Source organism: Scyliorhinus canicula, chromosome 23 (genome assembly GCF_902713615.1).
Source record: "Scyliorhinus canicula chromosome 23, sScyCan1.1, whole genome shotgun sequence".
NCBI classification, from domain to species: domain Eukaryota; kingdom Metazoa; phylum Chordata; class Chondrichthyes; order Carcharhiniformes; family Scyliorhinidae; genus Scyliorhinus; species Scyliorhinus canicula.
The window spans coordinates 4312815-4333023 of record NC_052168.1 but is presented as its reverse complement, the minus strand read 5'-3'; the positions used below and the strand labels follow the sequence as shown (position 1 = coordinate 4333023).

The 20209-nt window shown below is 49.8% G+C and overlaps 1 protein-coding gene and 1 long non-coding RNA gene across 2 annotated transcripts in view; one reads left to right on the top strand and one right to left on the bottom strand.

Moving 5' to 3' along the window:
- Positions 1–9099: 9099 nt before the first annotated feature.
- zgc:92360 (uncharacterized protein LOC436988 homolog) overlaps positions 9100–20209 on the bottom strand; it is a 52930-nt gene continuing 41820 nt past the window's right edge. Inside the window, exons 8-11 of the mRNA XM_038783850.1 lie at positions 19197–19259; positions 13346–13417; positions 11281–11512; positions 9100–9806 (exon numbers count right to left, since the gene is read on the bottom strand). Coding sequence (XP_038639778.1) covers positions 9778–9806; positions 11281–11512; positions 13346–13417; positions 19197–19259 — 396 coding nt within the window. The 3' untranslated portion in view covers positions 9100–9777. The remainder of the gene's footprint in view (positions 9807–11280; positions 11513–13345; positions 13418–19196; positions 19260–20209) is intronic.
- LOC119956552 overlaps positions 18871–20209 on the top strand; it is a 47546-nt gene continuing 46207 nt past the window's right edge. The window contains exon 1 of the long non-coding RNA XR_005458648.1: positions 18871–19042. This is a non-coding gene — a long non-coding RNA (uncharacterized LOC119956552). The remainder of the gene's footprint in view (positions 19043–20209) is intronic.

The following is a 20209-nucleotide window of genomic DNA, read 5'->3' as shown; positions in this document are numbered from 1 at the left end:
TTTTCCCGCTCAGCGAGGAGGGGCAACTGAAAGAGATCCATCTCTGGACTATCAGGTCCTGGTATTGATCATACCCCCAGGTCACCATTTGGAGTACTGTGAGCAGTTTTGGGCCCTGTATCTAAGGAAGGATGTGCTGGGCCTTGGAAAGGGTCCAGAGGAGGTTCACAAGAATGATCCCTGGAATGAAGAGCTTGTCGTATGAGGAACGGCTGAGGACTCTGGGTCTGTACTCGTTGGAGTTTAGAAGGATGAGGGGGAATCTCATTGAAAGTTGCAGGACTGGGTAGAGTGGACGTGGAGAGGATGTTTCCACTTGTAGGAAAAATTAGAACCTGAGGGCACAGCCTCAAAGTGATGGGATGATCCTTTAAAACAGAGATGAGGAGGAATTTCTTCAGCCAGAGGGTGGTGAATCTGTGGAACTCTTTGCTGCAGAAGGCTGTGGAGGCCAAATCACTGAGTGTCTTTAAGACAGAGATAGATAGGTTCTTGATTAATGAAGGGATCAGGGGTTATGGGGAGAAGGCAAGAGAATGGGGATCAGAAAAATATCAGCCATGATTGAATGGCGGAGCAGACTCGATGGGCCGATTGGCCTAATTCTGCCCCTATGTCTTATGGTCTTATGGTCACGTACAACATACTCACCTCCAATTCTGGCCTTCAATCACTCAGCCATTGGCGACGGTGCCACCTGCTGCCTGGGGCCTGAGCTCTGAAATTCTTTCCCGAAACCTCCGTGCTTCTCTCTCTCATCGGGCGGTATTAACCACCCCACACCCCCCCCCCCCCCCCCCCCCAACGCCGGGTGGGAAAATAGCCGGGGCGCCGCACGAATCGCGCCACGCCGCCCCGAACCCCTGCACGCGACTCTCCCACTCCCCCCCCCCCCCCGAAACCAGCGGCGCGAGAATCGTGCTGGGCCGCAATAGGCGAGCAGCGATTCTCCGGCCCGGATGGGCCGAGCGGCCGGTGAAAAAAATGACAGTTCCGCCGGCGGCCTCCGTACCTGGTCGCTGCCGGCGGATACTCGTCGCAATGGCTTGGGGGGGGGGGGGCGGCCTGTGGGGCAGGGAGGGGACTTCTTTCACCGTGGGGGGGTGTGGCCTCTGAAGGGGTCTGGCCTGCGAACGGGGCCCACCAATTGGCGGGCCGGCCTCCCCCCCCCCCCCCCCCCCCCCGGGCCTACTTTGCGCCGTGGCCGGCCCCTGGACACCCACACCATATTGCATCGGGGCCGGCGCGCGTAAGAAGTTCCCCGCGCATGTGCGGGATGGCGCGGCCCAACTGCGCATGCGCAGGTTGGCGCAGCGCCCATTTGGCACCGCGTAAGGAGGCTGGAGCGGCAGCGCAAACACTTGGCCTCGATATTGGAGAATCGCCCACATCACCTTTGTGACTCCCTGAATCCTACCTTTTTGACCGAGGATTTGGTCATCTGCCCCTCGTGTATCTCCTTCAGTGCTCCCATATGAAAGTTTATTTGAATGCCGCACAAATGCGAGTTCAGTGACAGACCGGACAGTTTTTAAGCCCGTCTGAGTTCGGGAAGGTTATTCGATCGCGGGAAATTGATCCAGGCCTCCCACACTTGACGTCCAGCCGGAAAGAACAAAGAACAAAGAAAAGTACAGCACAGGAACAGGCCCTTCGGCCCTCCAAGCCCGTGCCGACCATGCTGCCCGTCTAAACTAAATTCTTCTGCACTTCCTGGGTCCGTATTCCTCTATTCACATCCTATTCATGTATTTGTCAAGATGCCCCTTAAACGTCACTATCGTCCCTGCTTCCACCACCTCCTGCAGCGAGTTCCAGGCACCCACTACCCTCTGTTTGAAAAATTTGCCACGTACATCTCCTCTAAACATTGCCCCTCGCACCTTAAACATCTGCCTCCTAGTAATTAAAAAATAAAAAAAATAAAAAATTTAGAATACCCAATTCATTTTTTTCAATTAAGGGTATTTAGCGTGGCCAATCCACCTAGCCTGCACATCTTTGGGGTTGTGAGGGCAAAACCCACACAAACACGGGGAGAATGTGCGAACTCCACACGGTCAGTGACCCAGAGCCGGGATCGAACCTGGGACCTCAGCGCTGTGAGGTAGTAGTGCTAACCCACTGCGCCACCGTGCTGCCTTCCCCCCTAATAATTGACCCCTCGACCTGGGAAAACGTCTCTGATTATCCACTCTGTCTATGCCCCTCATAAAGGAGGCAGAGTTTGGTACAGGAATGCCTGGGTCACATGAATTTCTCTGATCTAAATCGTTCCTCAGTCATGGCCTCTGAGCCATTCAGTTATTAGGTACTGGAGGCGATGGGGAAAAGGCAGACAAACCGAGGCCTACTTTACAGGTCCTGATCCCACAGAGAAAAAGTGAGGAATAACCTACGTTTATATAGCGCCTTCAGGACCTCAGGATGTCCCAAAGCACCTCACATCAATGCACTTATTGTGTAGTCCACTTGGCACAGGGGGTTCCCAGGAAGAGCAGCACAAACACACACACACACACACACACACACACACACATAGGAACCAGGGGAAAGAGGAGGCCACTCGGCCCCTCGAGCCTCCTCCGCCATTCAATAAGGTCGTGGCTGATCTGATTGTAACCTCACGACCCATGTTCCTGTCGACCCTTGACCTTTTGTGCCCTGGTTAATCAAGAATCTATCTGGGCGGCATGGCGGCGCAGTGGTTAGCACTGCTGCCTCAGGACGGCGAGGCCTCGGGCTCTATCCTGGCCCCGGGTCACTGTCCATGCGGAGTTTGCACATTCTCCCCGAGACCGTGGGGGTCTCACCCCCACTACCCAAAGATGTGCAGGGTAGGATACCCTAACTCTGTCCCCTTGTAGCCTTCTTACGTCCGCTTCACAACTTACTTTCCTCCCGATATTTGTGTCCTCAGCAAATTTAACGGCCATACCTTCGGTGCGTGATCCCTGAGGCACACCAGTTGTTGCAAACAGCCAACCTGAAAACGACCCATTTGTGGCTACCCTCTATTTCCTGACAGCATGTCAACCTTCCACCTGTGCCAATATGTTACCTGCTACACCATGAACTTTTATTTTCTGCAATAACCTTTAACCTGACACCTTATCCAACCCCTTCTGGAAATCTCAGTACAGTACATCTACCGGTTCCCCTTTATCCGCAGCACATGTGACTCCTTCAAAGAACCCCAATAAATTGGTTAAACACATTTCCCCTTTGACAAAACCACTCTGCCTGATTGCCTTGAAGTTTTCGAAGTGCCCTCCGCAACATCTTTGATAATAGCTTCCAACATTTGCCTTTCACAGATGTCAGCTTAACTGGCCTGTAGCTGTCTCTCTGTCTCCCTCTCTTTTTGAATAAATGAGATGCAGTTGCTGTTTTCCAATCCAATGGTATCCTCCCCAAGGAGAGTCAATGGGCCAAGTAAACAAGGCAGCAAGGCGGCACAGCGGTTAGCACTGGGACTATCGCGCTGAGGACTTGGGTTCGAATCCCGACCCTGGGTCACTGTCCGTGTGGGAGTTGCACATTCTCCCCGTGTCTGCGTGGGTTTCACCCCCAGAATTTGGGCAGCAGGGTAGCATGGTGGTTAGCATAAATGCTTCACAGCTCCAGGGTCCCAGGTTCAATTCTCGGCTGGGTCACTGTCTGTGTGGAGTCTGCACGTCCTCCCCGTGTGTGCGTGGGTTTCCTCCGGGTGCTCCGGTTTCCTCCCACAGTCCAAAGATGTGCGGGTTAGGTGGATTGGCCATGCTAAATTGCCCGTAGTGTCCTAATAAAAGTAGGGTTAAGGGGGAGGTTGTTGGGTTACTGGTATAGGGTGGATCCGTGTGTTTGAGTAGGGTGACCATGGCTCGGCACAACATTGAGGGCCGAAGGGCCTGTTCTGTGCTGTACTGTTCTACGTTCTAATACAAAGATGTGCAGGTTAGGTGGATTGGCCATGCTAAATTGCCCCTTAATTGTAAAAAAAATAATTGGGTACTCTAAATTTTTAAAAAAAGGTGGGTCAAATAATAAATATAGGCTCGGGGTCACCTGCGAGAGAGGACATCCCTGCTTGAGATATTTGAGGGTTTCAAACCAGATACTACGTCAGGCATTGATGCACAGTCTAGAACCACAGGCATATGGGATCCAGCGCAGAAAATGCAAGGGGAACAGACAGTTATGCTCGATACAGTGGGAGGTTACATGTGCAATGGGCCTAGCAGACAGCAGAGAGTGTGGGAAAATTCAAGGGAAATTTATAAGATCATAAGGTTTAGAAGCAGAAGTAGGCCATTAGGCCCATCGAGTCCGCTCCGCCGTTCAATGAGATCATGCTTGCTCTGATATGATGTCGTGAATCATAGAATGGAGACAGCAGGGAAGGAGGCCGTTCAGCCTGCTGTCTTCGTGCTGGCCCAGTGCAAGAGCAATTCACTTAGTGCCTCTCCCCTGCCTTAACCCCACCCTTCAGATGGCCCACTGTCCTTTTTGAAAGCTGTGATCATCGTTGCCTCCAGCACACTCCAGGGCAGTGCATCCCAGTTCCTCACCACTCCATTGAAGCCCGACAATACAGAAGGAGGCCATTCAGCCCATCGAGCTGGCACCGGCCCTCCAAAAGAGTGCCCTCACCTGGGCCCACTCCCCCGTCCTATCCCTCTAACCCCAGTTAACCTGCACATCACTGGGCTGACTGCGTAAGGGGGGGGGGGGGGGGGGGGGGGGGGTTTACCAATCACCTTAAAGCCTGGAGAGATGTTTAGTGAGCGGGTGATTGAGAGAGGTTTCGTTCTTGCCGTGTGACTGGACAGCCTTACCCAGCGTTGCTTGTTGTGAACAACTTGAATTTGGGTTGTGCTTCACCATAGTAAAAGCTCCCAACACAGGAACAATATCAAACATAAAACCCATTTTATTATGTTAGCCGCGCTATGGTGTTGTTGGCTGAGGTTTCTGACCTCAGTGACACTTCACATTGGATGGTTTTGTTTTGTTGCATTGACGACCTCACAGAATCACACAATTGTTATGATGCAGAAGGAGGGCATTTTGCCCGTGGTGTCTGCAGTCTCTCCAAGCGAGCATCTTGACTCAGTGCCATTCCCCTGCTTCATCTCCCTACCCCTGCCCATTGTGTCCATTCGAATAACCATCCAATGCCCTCTCGAATGCCTCGCTTGAAGCTGCCTCCACCACCCGTCCAGGCAGCTCACTCCAGACCCCAACCACTCGCTGTGTGAAAAAGCTTTTTCCTCACATCAACGTTTGCTTCTTTTGCAAATCGCTTGCAATCTGTGCCTTGCTGGTCTCTCACGAGCGGAAACAGTTTCTCTCTGTCTACTCTGTCCGCTCCCCTCATGATTTTGAACAGCTCTATCAAATCCCCTCACAGCCCTTCTTCTCTCCAAGAACAGTCCCAACCTCTCCAATCCATCCTCATCACTGACGTTTCTCATCCCTGGAACCATTCTTCTAAACCTCTTCTGCGATCTCTCCAATGTGTTCGCATCCTTCTTAGAGTCTGGTGCCCAGAACTGTGCACAATATTCCAGCTGAAGTCTAATCAGTGTCTAGTCTAAGTTCAGCACAACCGCCTTGCTCTCGTACTCTATGCCCCTATTAATAAAGCCCAAATTATTGTCTGCATTATTAACTGCTCACTCTCCTGCCTTCAATGATCTATTGGTGGCATGGTAGCACAGTGGTTAGTACTGCTGCCTCATAGCTCCAGGGTCCCAGGTTCAATTCCGGCCTCGGATCACTGTCTGTGTGGAGTTTGCACGTTCTCCTCGTGTCTGCGTGGGTTTCCTCCGGGTGCTCCGGTTTCCTCCCACTGTCCAAAGATGTGCAGGTTAGGTGGACTGGCCATGATAAATTGCCCTTAGTGTCCAAATGATTGGGTGGAGTTGGGGTTGCGGGGGGATAAGGTGGAGGTGTGGGCTTGGGTAGGGTGCTCTTTCCAAGGGCCAGTGCTGACTTGTTGGGCTGAATGGCCTCCTTCTGCACTGTTGGGCTGAATGGCCTCCTTCTGCACTGTAAGTTGTATGCTCTATAAGCTCTTCTACCCCTTACTCTATATTGTTTCTTCATATTCCCCCTACCAAAATGTATCACCTCACACTCTGCGTTGAACTTCATTTGCCCCCTCCACCAACTTATCCCTGTCTTCAAAAGTTCTACTCTGTCCCCCTCACAGTTTACAAATACTTCCGCGTGTTGTGCCGATCATATTGAAACAAAACCAGTCTTTCCACTTTTTTTGGCCTTTATTTTTAGTTGAACATATTCCGATGAAGCGGTTAACATTTTAACGGCGAGTGTTGAGCAATTGACAGAGCAGCATTCCCCCCTGAGAGTGGACTATGGACCATGGTAGGGTCAACTGTGAGCTGCCAATATATCTGCCTGAAGGACCTCTCTTTTTTCTAAGAGATAGAACAAGCAAGGTAGAACAGGAATCAGGAATTATCAAATACAGCATTTTACTTTTGTCAGGATGTTGTTGTTGATGAACGTGAGGAACGTCATTACTGGGGAATCGAACACAGTCCTGTTTCAGTTCAGTCAGATCACACAAAGCTGGATTGAACAGTTCCAGATGGAATAAAGCACCCTTTACACTGTTCCCATCAAACACTCCCAGGACAGGTACAGCACGGGGTTAGATACAGAGTAAAGCTCCCTCTACACTGTCCCCATCAAACACTCCCAGGACAGGTATAGCACGGGGTTAGATACAGAGTAAAGCTCCCTCCACACTGTCCCCATCAAACACTCCCAGGACAGGTACAGCACAGGGTTAGATACAGAGTAAAGCTCCCTCTGCACTGTCCCCATCAAACACTCCCAGGACAGGTACAGCACAGGGTTAGATATAGAGTAAAGCTCCCTCTACACTGTCCCCATCAAACACTCCCAGGACAGGTACAGCACGGGGTTAGATACAGAGTAAAGCTCCCTCTACACTGTCCCCATCAACACTCCCAGGACAGGTACAACACGGGGTTAGATACAGAGTAAAGCTCCATCTACACTGTCCCCATCAAACACTCCCAGGACAGGTACAGCACGGGGTTAGATACAGAGTAAAGCTCCCTCTACACTGTCCCCATCAAACACTCCCAGGATAGGTACAGCATGGGGTTAGATACAGAGTAAAGCTCCCTCTACACTGTCCCCATCAAACACTCCCAGGACAGGTACAGCACAGGGTTAGATACAGAGTAAATCTCCCTCTGCACTGTCCCCATCAAACACTCCCAGGATAGGTACAGCACGGGGTTAGATACAGAGTAAAGCTCCCTCTACACTGTCCCCATCAAACACTCCCAGGACAGGTACAGCACGGGGTTAGATACAGAGTAAAGCTCCATCTACACTGTCCCCATCAAACACTCCCAAGACAGGTACAGCACGAGGTTAGGTACAGAGTAAAGCTGCCTCTACACTGTTCCATCGATCTTTGAAGATATCACTAGTAGAGTTCACCAGGGAAAACTCATGGATGTCGTATATTTAGATTTTCGACAAGGTCCCACATAGTGGATTAATACGTAAAATTAAAGCGCATGGGGTTACGGGTAGTGACTTGAGATGGATAGAAAGCTGGTTAGCAGACAGGAAGTAAAGAGTTGGAATAAGTGGATTGTTTTCCGATAGGCAGACAGTGACTAGTGGGTACCACATGGATCTGTGCTGGGACCCCAACTGTTCACATTATATACTAATGATTTGAATGAGGGAACTAAACGTATTGAGTGGCACAGTGGTTAGCCATGATGCTTCACAGCGCCAGGGTCCCGGGTTCGATTCCCGGCTTGGGTCACTGTCTGTGAGGAGTCTGCACGTTCTCCCCGTGTCTGCGTGGGTTTCCTCCGGGTGCTCCGGTTTCCTCCCACAAAGTCCCAAAAGACGTGCTTGTTGGGTGAATTGGACATTCGGAATTCTCCCTCTGTGTACCCGAACAGGCGCCGGAATGTGGTGACTAGGGGATTCTCACAGTAACTTCATTGCAGTGTTAATGTAAGCCAATTTGTGACACAAATAAAGATTATTATAAGATTGTTAGTATAATCTCTAAATTTGCAAATGATACAAAGTTGGGTGGGAGGGTGAGCTGTGAGGAGGGTGCAGAGACGCTTCAGCAGGATTTGCTCAGGCTGAGTGAGTGTGCACACGCATAACAGTTGCAGTATAATGTCATAAATGTGAGGTTATCCACTTCGGTGGCAAAAATAGGAAGGCAGATTATTATTTGAATGGGTGTAAATTGAGAGAGGTGGAAACACAGCGAGACCTTGGTGTTCTTGTGCATCAGTCGCTGAAAGTAAGTGCGCAGGTACAGCAGGCAGTAAAGAAGCAAATGGTATGTTGGCCTTCATAGCGAGAGGATGTCAGTACAGGTAGAGGGATGTTTTACTGCTATTGTACAGGGCATTGGTGAGGTCACACCTTGAGTATTGCGGGCAGTTTTGGTGTCCCTATCTGAGGAAGGATCTTCTTGCTATGGAGGGAGAGCAGCGAAGGTTTACCAGGCTGATTCCTGGGATGGCGGGACTGTCATATGAGGAGAGACTAAGTCGGTTAGGATTATATTCATTGGAGTTTAGAAGAATGAGAGGGGATCGCGTAGAAACTTACAAAGTTCTAACAGGATTAGACAGGGTAGATTCAGAAAGAATGTTCCCGATGGTGGGGGAGTCCAGAACTAGGGATCATAGTTTGAGGTTAAGGGCCTTTTAGGATTGAGGCGAGGAGAAATGTCTTCACCCAGAGAGAGTGGTGAAACTGTGGAATTCACTCCCACAGAAAGTAATTGAGGCCAAAAATGGGGCAGCACGGTAGCATGGTGGTTAGCATAAATGCTTCACAGCTCCAGGGTCCCAGGTTCGATTCCCGGCTGGGTCACTGTCTGTGCGGAGCCTGCACGTCCTCCCCGTGTCTGCGTGGGTTTCCTCCGGGTGCTCCGGTTTCCTCCCACAGTCCAAAGATGTGCAGGTTAGGTGGATTGGCCATGCTAAATTGCCCGTAGTGTCCTAAAAAGTAAGGTTAAGGGGGGGTTGTTGGGTTACGGGTATAGGGTGGATACGTGGGTTTGAGTAGGGTGATCATTGCTCGGCACAACATTGAGGGCCGAAGGGCCTGTTCTGTCCTGTACTGTTCTATGTTCTAAAATGTGTAATTTTAAGAAGAAGTTAGATATCGTTCTTGGGGCTAAAGGGGTCGAGGGATATGGGGCAAGGTGGGATCAGGGTATTGAACTTAACGATCAGCCATGATCATAATGAATGGCAGAGCAGGCTCGAGGGGCCAAATGGCCCTCCTCCTGCTTCGATTCTCTATGTTTGTGTGTGTGTAAAACATTCTGCGGAGTATTTAGGACTCTGCACCCTGCGCTCCCAGCTGCTCAGCAGGAAGGTGGAGCTGTCGATTCTCAGGACAATCTACTCCCCAATGTCTGTATTTGCAACAACCTGATTCCTGAATTGCTGCTTCAAATTCTGACGGTAAAGGTCAGGCTCGATTAGTCGGAGCTCTGAAAAACCCTCGCCGCCCGCCTGGTTTATGTTCCGGGACGTTTTCGGAGCTGAGCCAGCAGTTTCTGAAGCCATGGCCACAGGGGAAATGCCCCTCGCCTCCATCGGTAATGGTCGGTGCCGGTGGTAACCGCGGGGAGTCTGTTAATCTGCCAGCAGCATCGTCACAAAATTGTGTTGTGTTTATCTGTAAAGCTGGGGTCAGAGGTAACAGGTTGGAGGTCAGCTTGTTGGTCATTTATCGTTTGTGCTTGAAATAGGCTTCCACTGAAACAGAAAAATAAACCGATTTACTAGATTGAGGAACAAACACACTCAGGGCAGTCAGCAGCTCAGCAATCACATCTTTGCACCTAATCTTCTCCCCCCCCCATCATCTCCACCCTCATTGAGGAAGTAACAACCCAAGTGGACCAGTGTTCGTGTGAGACGAAGACGTGGGGTCGCTACTCCCCAGTGTAGCCCCTCCCTCAATGTGGCTCCTCCCCCAGTGTGGTTCCTCCCCCAGTGTAGCCCCTCCCCCAGTGTAACTCCTCCCTCAGTGTGGTTTCTCCCCCAATGTGGCTCCTCCCCCAGTGTAGCCCCTCCCCCAATGTGGCTCCCCCCAGTGCAGCCCCTCCCCCAATGTGGCTCCTCCCCCAGTGTAGCCCCTCCCCCAATGTGGCTCCCCCCAGTGCAGCCCCTCCCCCAGTGTGGTTCCTCCCCCAGTGTAGCCCATCCTCCAGTGTAACTCCTCCCCCAGTGTAACTCCTCCCCATGTAGCCCCGCCCCCAATGTAACTCCTCCCCCAGTTTAACTCTTCACCCAGCTTAGACCCTCCCCCAGCTTAGACCCTCCCCCAGTGTAGACCCTCCCCCAGCTTCGACTCTCCCCAGTGTAGACCCTCCCCAGCTTAGACCCTCCCCCAGCTTCGACTCTCCCCAGTGTAGACCCTCCCCAGTGTAGACCCTCCCCCAGTGTAGACCCTCCCCCAGTGTAGACCCTCCCCCAGCTTAGACCCTCCCCCAGTGTAGACCCTCCCCCAGTGTAGACCCTCCCCCAGTGTAGACCCTCCCCCAGCTTAGACCCTCCCCCAGTGTAGACCCTACCCCAGTGTAGACCCTCTCCCAGTGTAGACCCTCCCCCAGTGTAGACCCTCCCCCAGTGTAGACCCTCCCCCAGTGTAGACCCTCCCACAGTGTAGACCCTCCCCCAGTGTAGACCCTACCCCAGTGTAGACCCTCTCCCAGTGTAGACCCTCCCCCAGTGTAGACCCTCCCCCAGTGTAGACCCTCCCACAGTGTAGACCCTCCCCCAGTGTAGACCCTCCCCCAGTGTAGACCCCCCCCAGTGTAGACCCTCTCCCAGTGTAGACCCTCCCCCAGTGTAGACCCTCCCCCAGTGTAGACCCTCCCCCAGTGTAGACCCTCTCCCTTTCAAACACGCAGGGGTCAGACATTGTTTACAAACAAGAACCCTGGCTGATTTCCGACGGCCACCCCACACCCTCTCCTTGTCCATGACTGTGAGGCCACGGCTAATGCCCCAATAACTGGCCTGGATCTGAAATGTGTAAATTGATCACACTTGGTTGTAAGATTCCTGAGATCTTCCTGTTCCATGTGCCTACACAATGGCCATTGACAGAACGCCACCCGTGTTCCGAAGATACAGAGTGAATCTTCAAAAAGGCACCGAAAACTTTCATGGCCAACCCAAGCTGGGTGGAGTGCGGGAGAAAGTGTGTGAGGAAGGAACCTACTTGTAAATTCCTGGGGTGACATCTGTTGATTCATCACCCCGTTGAACACGCTCATCCACTCCTTCCGATCGCTTTCAGTTTCGCATGTGAACGGGAACTCCCTGTCCGGTGTTACTATGGTGATGCCATATTGCCAGTTTGAGTTGCCCTGGACACCAGGGGGAAGTCCTTCCTTGACCAGGTATTTATTGTCACTGCTGCCAATGAAAACTTCGCCTTTGGCAAATGCATCCTGCAAAAATATCGCACACAGCGGGCATTAAACGCTTTCCCGAGAAGGTGGGCAGGGAAATTTGCCACCCCCCCCATTTCCATGTACCCCCAACCCTACCACACTTTTCCCTTTAGGTATTTATCAAATTCCTTTTTTGAAGTTACCCCTGATCCTTCCTTTCAGGCATCGCATTCCAGATCTTAACAACGTGTCATTTCTCTCATCTCCCCAATCTTTTGTCACTATCTTAAATTTCTGCCCAACCATTCAGTCACTGCGAACCATTTCTCCTTCTCCCCCAACGGTCCCATCAAATCTCCCCGGTAGCCGCCTCTGCTTCCCAGGGGAACGCCCTCAGCTTCCCCGAATCTCCGCGGAACTGGAGACCCACCCTCCCTGACACTGTTCTGATGAATCGCCTCTGCACCCTCTCCAAGGCCTTGACGTCCTTCCCGAGTCAACCGGGTGCTTAGTGCGATTCCTGGGCGATGTGACACTAAAACTGAACCCAAACAGACAACCCAGGAAATCACACAACATCCTCTTTCATACAGGAAACCAGATTAAAGTCCAACAGGTTTGTTTGGAATCACTAGCTTTCGGCGCGTTGAATGAAGAGGTGGGATCCACAAACACATATATAGACAAAGTCAATGATGCAAGGTGGTACTTAATGCGAGTCTTTGCTGATGTTTCAAAGTATCAGCAAAGTGTGAGAGTGATACAGTGTGCAAGGGCAAGTGAGAGAAAGTGTGAGAATGATACAGTGGGCGAGTGAAAATGTGAGTGTGAGAATGATTACAGTGTGCGAGAGCGAGTGAGAAAGTGTGGAGAATAATAAAATGTACAAAACCTTAGTTAGGCCGCATTTGGAGTATTGCGAGCAGTTCTGGTTACCACATTATCAGAAGGACGTGAAAGCTTTGGAGAGTGTGCAGAGGAGGTTCACCAGGATGGTGCCTGGTCTCCAGGGTGTTGGCTATGAGGAGAGGTTGAATAAACTAGGATTGTTTTCCCTGGAAAGACGGAGGCTGAGGGGAGACCTGATAGAGATCTACAAAATTATGAGAGAGATAAACAGGGAAGATAGTCAGAGGCTTTTTCCAATGGTGGAAGTGTCAATTACAAGGGGGCACAGGTTCAAGGTGAGAGGGGGAAAGTTTAGGGGAGATGTGCGGGGTAAGTTTTTGATGCAGAGAGTGGTGGGTGCCTATAACGCGCTGCCAGAGGATGTGGGGGAAACAGGCATATTAGCAACATTTAATATGCATCTGGATGGGTCCATGGATAGGAAGGAAATAGAGGAATATGGACCGAGTGGGGGCAGAGGTTTTGTTTATAGTTCAGGCATCATGGTCGGCACAGGCTTGGAGGGCCGAAGGGCCTGTTCCTGTGCTGTACTTTTCTTTCTTCTTCGTTCTCTGTCATGTGAGAGTAGGTGAGAGAATGATACTGTGCAAGAGCGAATGGGAGAATGAAACAGAGTGAGAGAGTGAGTGACAGTGTGAGAATGTGATAATGATACAGTGTGGGAGAACGATACAGTGCGCTAGAGCGAGTGAGAGAAAGTGCGAGTGTGTGGGAGAATGATAGTGAGTGAAAGTACGTGAGAGCGAGTGGGAGACAATGTGAGAAAGATACAGTGTGCGAGAGAGTGAAAGTGAGTATGTGAGAGCGAGTGAGAGAAAGTGTGAGAAAGAGAGTGTGCGAGAGAGCGATAGAAAGAGAATGTGAGAGCGAGAGTGTGAGAGGGTGATCCAGAGAGACTGAGTGAGGAAGTATGAGAGCGAGAGTGTGAGAGAGAGACCTTTGGCCCTGGACTGCACACAGCCTAGATTTGAACGTACGCACCAAAGGATCTTTGTAGTACATCAGACGCCGGTGATCCAGTGTAAACCATCGTTTCTTGAAACCTTCCGTTTGCTGTGAGCAAGAATGAAATGAAAAATGAAAATCGCTTATTGTCACAAGTAGGCTTCAAATGAAGTTACTGTGAAAAGCCCCTAGTCGCCACATTCCGGCGCCTGTTCGGGGAGGCCGGTACGGGAATCGAACTGTGCTGCTGACCTGCCTTGGTCTTCTTTGAAAACCAGCTCTTTAGCCCTGTGCTAAACCAGCCCCCACAGAAAATGTGAGGGCTTCAGTTCAGCTGGTTACTTTATAGAACCAGTGTTTGCCATATGTTGGTGGAGCTGTGGGTGACTCACAGAGACTGATGGGAGGAACTCTGCTGGGCTTTCGTTCAGTGGTTTGAGTCCCACCCCAAAGACCTGAGACTGTAACCTCGGCAGGCATTCCCAATGCAGGAATGAGGGAATGCCGCACTATCCCAAGGAGCTGTTAAACAAAACTGTCTGCCTCACAGCTAGACACAGGGCCACTATTTCAAAGAAGAGGGCGGGAGTTTCCCCTGATGTCATGGACCAATATTTATCCCCAAATCAACATTAACCTCCATTGCCCAGCTGGTGAATCAGTGCTCCATGTGAACACCAAATGGAAGAATCATTGAGGGTGCCAGGTATGATGAGTGTAGGAAATTGTTACATATTATATTTTATATTTGTTGCAGTAATGTTATAAGAAAACCCTGGTTTCAGATACATACCAGGCAGTATATCAGCTAAAGTTGTGATTAAGGGGTCGTAAAAGTAATTGTTGATTTTAACCACTCACTTCCTTACAGATAGATGGCTAATGGAACATTATTTTGATTTTGGAAGATCCCTGGGGTGTAGGCAATTTATGGGGGGGGGGGCGCTTAGTCCTGCATGAGCAGGTCATAGGGCATCTTAGTGAGAGGAGGCCGAAGATAGCCTTATGATGTAATTAAGGGTGGAGCTAGGTCTGTGTGTAGTTTACAGTTTTCCATCGGGATTTAGTCTGACAAAACAGGACTTCAACTGGCTCCTGGAAGGTTTTCTCTGAGGTCTTTGCACAGAGAAAAGCAAGTAAACCTGATTGTTAACTTTATTTATAAGTGGTCTTTGAACTCTATTGGTTTGCTCAATTGGAATATATATAGTTGCAGATGTATACAGTAAGTTACAGTTTTTCCTTCTATTTAAGAAATGTCTGAACTTTTAACTGTAAAGCGGTTACTTTGTTGCTAATGTGATTGATTCTGTGTTTAAATTAAAGTTTGTTTTTCCATAAAAGATACCTATTGGTCAGAGTTATCATTGCAAACTGCAAACTTCTCATTGGGATCCGAACACAAGGGCACAGAACGTAGTCTAGGTGGGAGACGTCAATGTCCATCTTCAAGAGTTGCTTCGTAGCATCACGTCTGACAGAGCTAGCTGACTCCTAAAGGATATAGCTGCTATTGGTTTGTGGTAGGGGGTGAGGTAACCAACAAGAGGGGAGAGCCTACTCGACCTCGTCCTCACCAATCTAACTGTCTCAGATGTGTCTGTCCATGACGGTATTGGTAGGAGTGACCACCGCACAGTCCTTGTGGAGACAAAGTCCCGTCTACACATTGAGGATACCCTCCAACGCTGTGACATTGCCACCCTGCTAAATGGGATAGACTTTGAACGGATCTACCAACTCGAGACTGGGTATCCATGAGGCGCTGTGGGCCATCAGCAGCAGTACAATTGTACTTGACCGCTATCTGCAACCTCATGGCCTGGCATATCCCCCACTCTACCATTACCACCCAGCCAGGGGATCAACCCTGGTTCAATGAAGCGTGCTGGAAGGCATGCCAGGAGCAACACCAGGCAGACCGAAAAATGACGTGTTGACCTGGTGAAGCTACAACACAGGACTACTTGTGCGTCCAACAGCAGAAGTTGAATACTGTAGCTAAGGGATCCCACAGCCAAGTCCTGTCACACACATGAACGGTGTTAGACACTTGGGATTGTCCGGAAACGCAAATGGAGCAATATATCTAACATAATATATACAATAATATGCTGGATAAAAGCAAATTACTGTGGATGCTGGAATCTGAAACGGAAGGGAAAATGCTGGAAAGTCTCAGCAGGTCTGGCAGCATCTGTAGGGAGAGAAAAGAGCTAACGTTTCGAGTCCAGATGACCCTTTGTCAAAGCTAAAGACAGAGAAAGTGGGAAATATTTATACTGTGGAGTGAGAATGAAAGATGAATCATAGCCACAGAAACCCAGGGAAACCGGGTGCTAATGGCCACAGATACCAAGGGGAAAGAGTGTTAATGGGAGTTCCCAGAGAGAACAAAAGATGTGAAAGGTCAAACAGCAGAGAAACTAACATCAGAGGATGAACTGTAGGTGTGGGGGGGGGGGGGGGGGGGGGAGGGGGAAGCAAAGAGGAGAAAGGTGAAGGGAAGGTGGATAAGATTGGGGGGGGGGAATTAAATTTATATTAAGAAAGAAAGAAATGGTAAAAGACAGTTCAAATGAAATGGGATGAAAACAAATGGATCGAGGTGGGGTCGAGCTGATCATCTGAAGTTGTTGAATTCGATGTTCAGGCCGGAAGGCTGTAACGTGCCTATCCGGAAGATGAGATGTTGTTTCTCCAGTTTGCGTTGCACTTCACTGGAACATTGCAGCAGGCCAAGAACAGACATTGGACAGCACGGTAGCATGGTGGTTAGCATCAATGCTTCACAGCTCCAGGGTCCCAGGTTCAGTTCCCGGCTGGGTCACTGTCTGTGTGGCGTCTGCACGTCCTCCCCGTGTCTGCGTGGGTTTCCTCCGGGTGCTCCGGTTTCCTCCCACAGTCCAAAGATGTGCGGGTTAGGTGGATTGGCCAGGCTAAATTGCCCGTAGTGTCCTAAAAAGTAAGGTTAGGGGGGTTGGGTTACGGGTATAGGGTGGATATGTGGGTTTGAGTAGGGTGATCATTGCTCGGCACAACATCGAGGGCCGAAGGGCCTGTTCTGTGCTGTACTGTTCTATGTTCTATGTGGGCATGGGAGCAGGACCTTGTCTGTTCTTGGCCTGCTGGAATGTTCCTGCTGTACCCCGTTTCCCTGGGTTTCTGTGGCTATGACTCATTTTCATTCTCACTCCACAGTATAAATATTTCCCACTTTCTCTGTCTGTTAGCTTTGACAAAGAGTCGTCTGGACTCGAAACGTTGGCTCGTTTCTCTCCCTACAGATGCTGCCAGACCTGCTGAGATTTTCCAGCATTTTCCCTTTCGATATACAATAATATCTACGCTGGAATGCTCCGGAAGTTGGGATTCTGTTTTCCCGCCGGGACCGTTCTCCCACCCGGGAGTTTCCCGGCGGCTTGGGAAATCCCATTGACAAGCGACGAGAGTAGAGGGTCCCGCCGTCAGCGAACGCTCGCCTCCGCAAAACACGCGGCTGGGAGACTGGAAAATCCAGCCCGTAATCTTCTTTCCTTCTCTTACCCGTGACATATTTGTAACTTGTCTGAAATCCATGGCAGCTGTAAGGTAAGTAATTGTCTATGTGCGTTTTAAAAAATGTTATTGTTCCCTGGCCGTGGTCCCTTGAAGGAAGTGGAGTCACCCACATGGCTGGACCTGGAGTCACGTGTAGGCCAGACCAGGGTGAGGACGGCAGATTTTCCTGCCTAACGGACACGGGTGAACCAGATGGGTTTTAACGACAGTCGAAGTTAGTTTTATAGTTGCTGTTGCTGACCAAGTTCCAGACTTTAATCCTTTGGATTCATTAACTGGATTTGTTAATTGAATCTGGATTCCAACCGGCTGCCTTGGTGGGAATGTGTCCTCAGAGCGTTTGCCTGGCCTCTGGGTTACCTGGCGAGCCACATTGTCTCTATTCTAACATCATCCTGATAGAGGGAGCGAGTCACTGGAGTGATACCAATATTCATCGATTAAGGTGCCGATGAGTAAGTCAAAATACATTGAAGAGAAAGGAATTGAAAAGGAATTTCCTTCAGAATGTAGTTCCACATTGGATACTCTGTGTTTGTGTGTGTGTGTTTGTGCTGTGTATGCGTGTGCTGTTGTGTGTGCGTGTCCGTACTGTTGTGTGTGCGTGTTTGTGCTGTGTATGCGTGTGCTGTTGTGTGTGCGTGTCCGTACTGTTGTGTGTGCGTGTTTGTGCTGTGTATGCGTGTGCTGTTGTGTGTGCGTGACCGTACTGTTGTGTGTGCGTGTTTGTTTGTGTGTGTGTTTGTGCTGTGTATGCGTGTGCTGTTGTGTGTGCGTGTCCGTACTGTTGTGTGTGCGTGTTTGTGCTGTGTATGCGTGTGCTGTTGTGTGTGCGTGTCCGTACTGTTGTGTGTGCGTGTTTGTGCTGTGTATGCGTGTGCTGTTGTGTGTGCGTGACCGTACTGTTGTGTGTGCGTGTTTGTTTGTGTGTGTGTGTTTGTGCTGTGTATGCGTGTGCTGTTGTGTGTGCGTGTCCGTACTGTTGTGTGTGCGTGTTTGTGCTGTGTATGCGTGTGCTGTTGTGTGTGCGTGTCCGTACTGTTGTGTGTGCGTGTTTGTGCTGTGTATGCGTGTGCTGTTGTGTGTGCGTGTCCGTACTGTTGTGTGTGCGTGTTTGTTTGTGTGTGTGTTTGTGCTGTGTATGCGTGTGCTGTTGTGTGTGCGTGTCCGTACTGTTGTGTGTGCGTGTTTGTGCTGTGTGCATGCATGTGTATTTGCTTGCATGCGTGTGTATTTGTGCTGTGTGTGTTTATTTGCATGTGTGTGTGTGTGCATATGTCCTGTGTGTGTGCGAGAGAGAGAGAGAGAGAGAGAGAGAGAGGGGATCTCCCAATTTCACCAGACAACACTGAGGCTCTGAAACTTTACTGCGTGTCCGGGTCCAGCTCATTGTCTGTAGAACGCCAGCGACAACACAACACTCCAGCCTCTGCCCTGGAGCCCCCCCTACCCCTGGTCTCGGAGACAGGGCTATTGTTTGAAATATAAATTCTTAAGAAAAGAGTTGAAAATTTGCAACTCCTCGGCACGCCTCTTAATCACCTTGGAAGGGTTGTTGTTGTAGAAAGTGGCCGCCATTTTGCCCACCGCAAGATCTCAGAAAGAGCCAAATGGCCAATGGGTGGTTGACAGGATCTTTTCGTGGTGGTGTCGGCAGTGGAAGGGAGGGTGGTCAGACTTGTGACAATATGTGTGATGTCTGGCACATTAAGAGGTAATGTAATGCTATATTCGACCACCAGATGGAGCTGGGGAGCAGACCTATAAAAGGAATGCCTCTCAGACATCTGGGAGAAGGTGTATGAATGAGCATGGAGAAGCATGGAGTAGGTATGAGTTAAGATAGATCAGTAGTATAGAGTTCTGTAGCACAGAGAGAGTACAGTCTTATTTATTAGTTAATACCTTGTAACATGTTTGAATCATAGTTTGCATAATGTAAATAAACTAGCTTTGTTTAATAACATAGCTTGATGTTCTTTGGCTACACTACAGCTTTACTCCATCCTGAGAAACTCAACAAAGAACATCACAAGAGTCCTCACTAACTCTCCAATCTTCCAAATGGTGCCATCGATCTTATTCAATGGGTAGAAAGGAATTGTGAGTGGTGACAGGAAGTGTTCCCAGTTTTCCTGAGGAAAAGTGCTGCTTCCCGGTGAAACGGTAAACGTGAGTTAAAGCCGATTAGGATAATTATTGTGCCTGTTATTTACATTAATATCTTACACTCCTGTTGCTCAGCGGTGTGTGTGTGTGTGGGTGATAGCTTGGAGCCATGTTGCAGCTTTGACTTCGAAATGACGCCAAGATGTGAGGCTCTTACCTTGGGCCCTGTTTTCTCCATGTAACCCTCCTTTAGGAAATTCCTTGTCAGTTTGTGCTTTAGCTGTGAATGGAATTAAGAGCCGCTCAGTAAATTAATCAAACGTTAAGAGGCACTCGACATGCCGAGACAGCATACGTTCCGAAAAATACATATGGAAAAGTACACGGCAACATGTGTGACGTGTTCCGTTCCCTCGTCCAGCGGCTTGCGGTGAATCAGGAACTCAGCCCAACGCATCACACAAGCTTGCCACCCTCCCATTGATTCTGTCTACACCTCCCGCTGCCTCAGGAAGGCAGACAGCATTATCAGAGACCCCTCCCACCCAGGCTTTGCCTTCTTCCAGACCCTTCCATTAGGCAGAAGGTACAGACATCTGAAGACCCACACATCCAGACATAGGAACAGCTTCTTCCCCACAGCTACAAGACTCCTCAACGACTCCCCCTCGGACTGATCTGTTTCCTGTAAGAACTATATTCACAATGCCCCATGCTGCTCTTGTCTGGCCTTGTTCCGCACTGTAACCAATCACTATTTGTCAATGTTCTCTGTTGATTATTCTTTTGTCTACGATGTACGTACTGTGTACGTTCCCTTGGCCGCAGAAAAATACTTTTCTCTGTACTTCGATACATGTGACAATAAATATCAATCAATCAATCAATCGACTCTACAACACAGCGACAGACCATTCAACCCCACCGGTCTATACTATCCCCTGCAATTAATCCACATGATCCTCCTCCTATTCTAGGTACCTGTCCCCATCCTGCCCATCAGCCCTCTATTATGTCTTCATTATTCATGGTGTGTCCATGAATGGTCTAGTCTGCATCCTCCCCCCCCCCCTCACACCAGGTCCATTTTAACTCCGCACCTTTCTCTCACGCTTACGTGTCTGTCCTTGGCCAGCTGCAATGCTCCAGGTGGAAGAGCAACTTCTCACCTTCTGATCAGGCACGGCGCGATTCGATGTTGAGTTCAGCATCTTTATATTGTGACCTTTC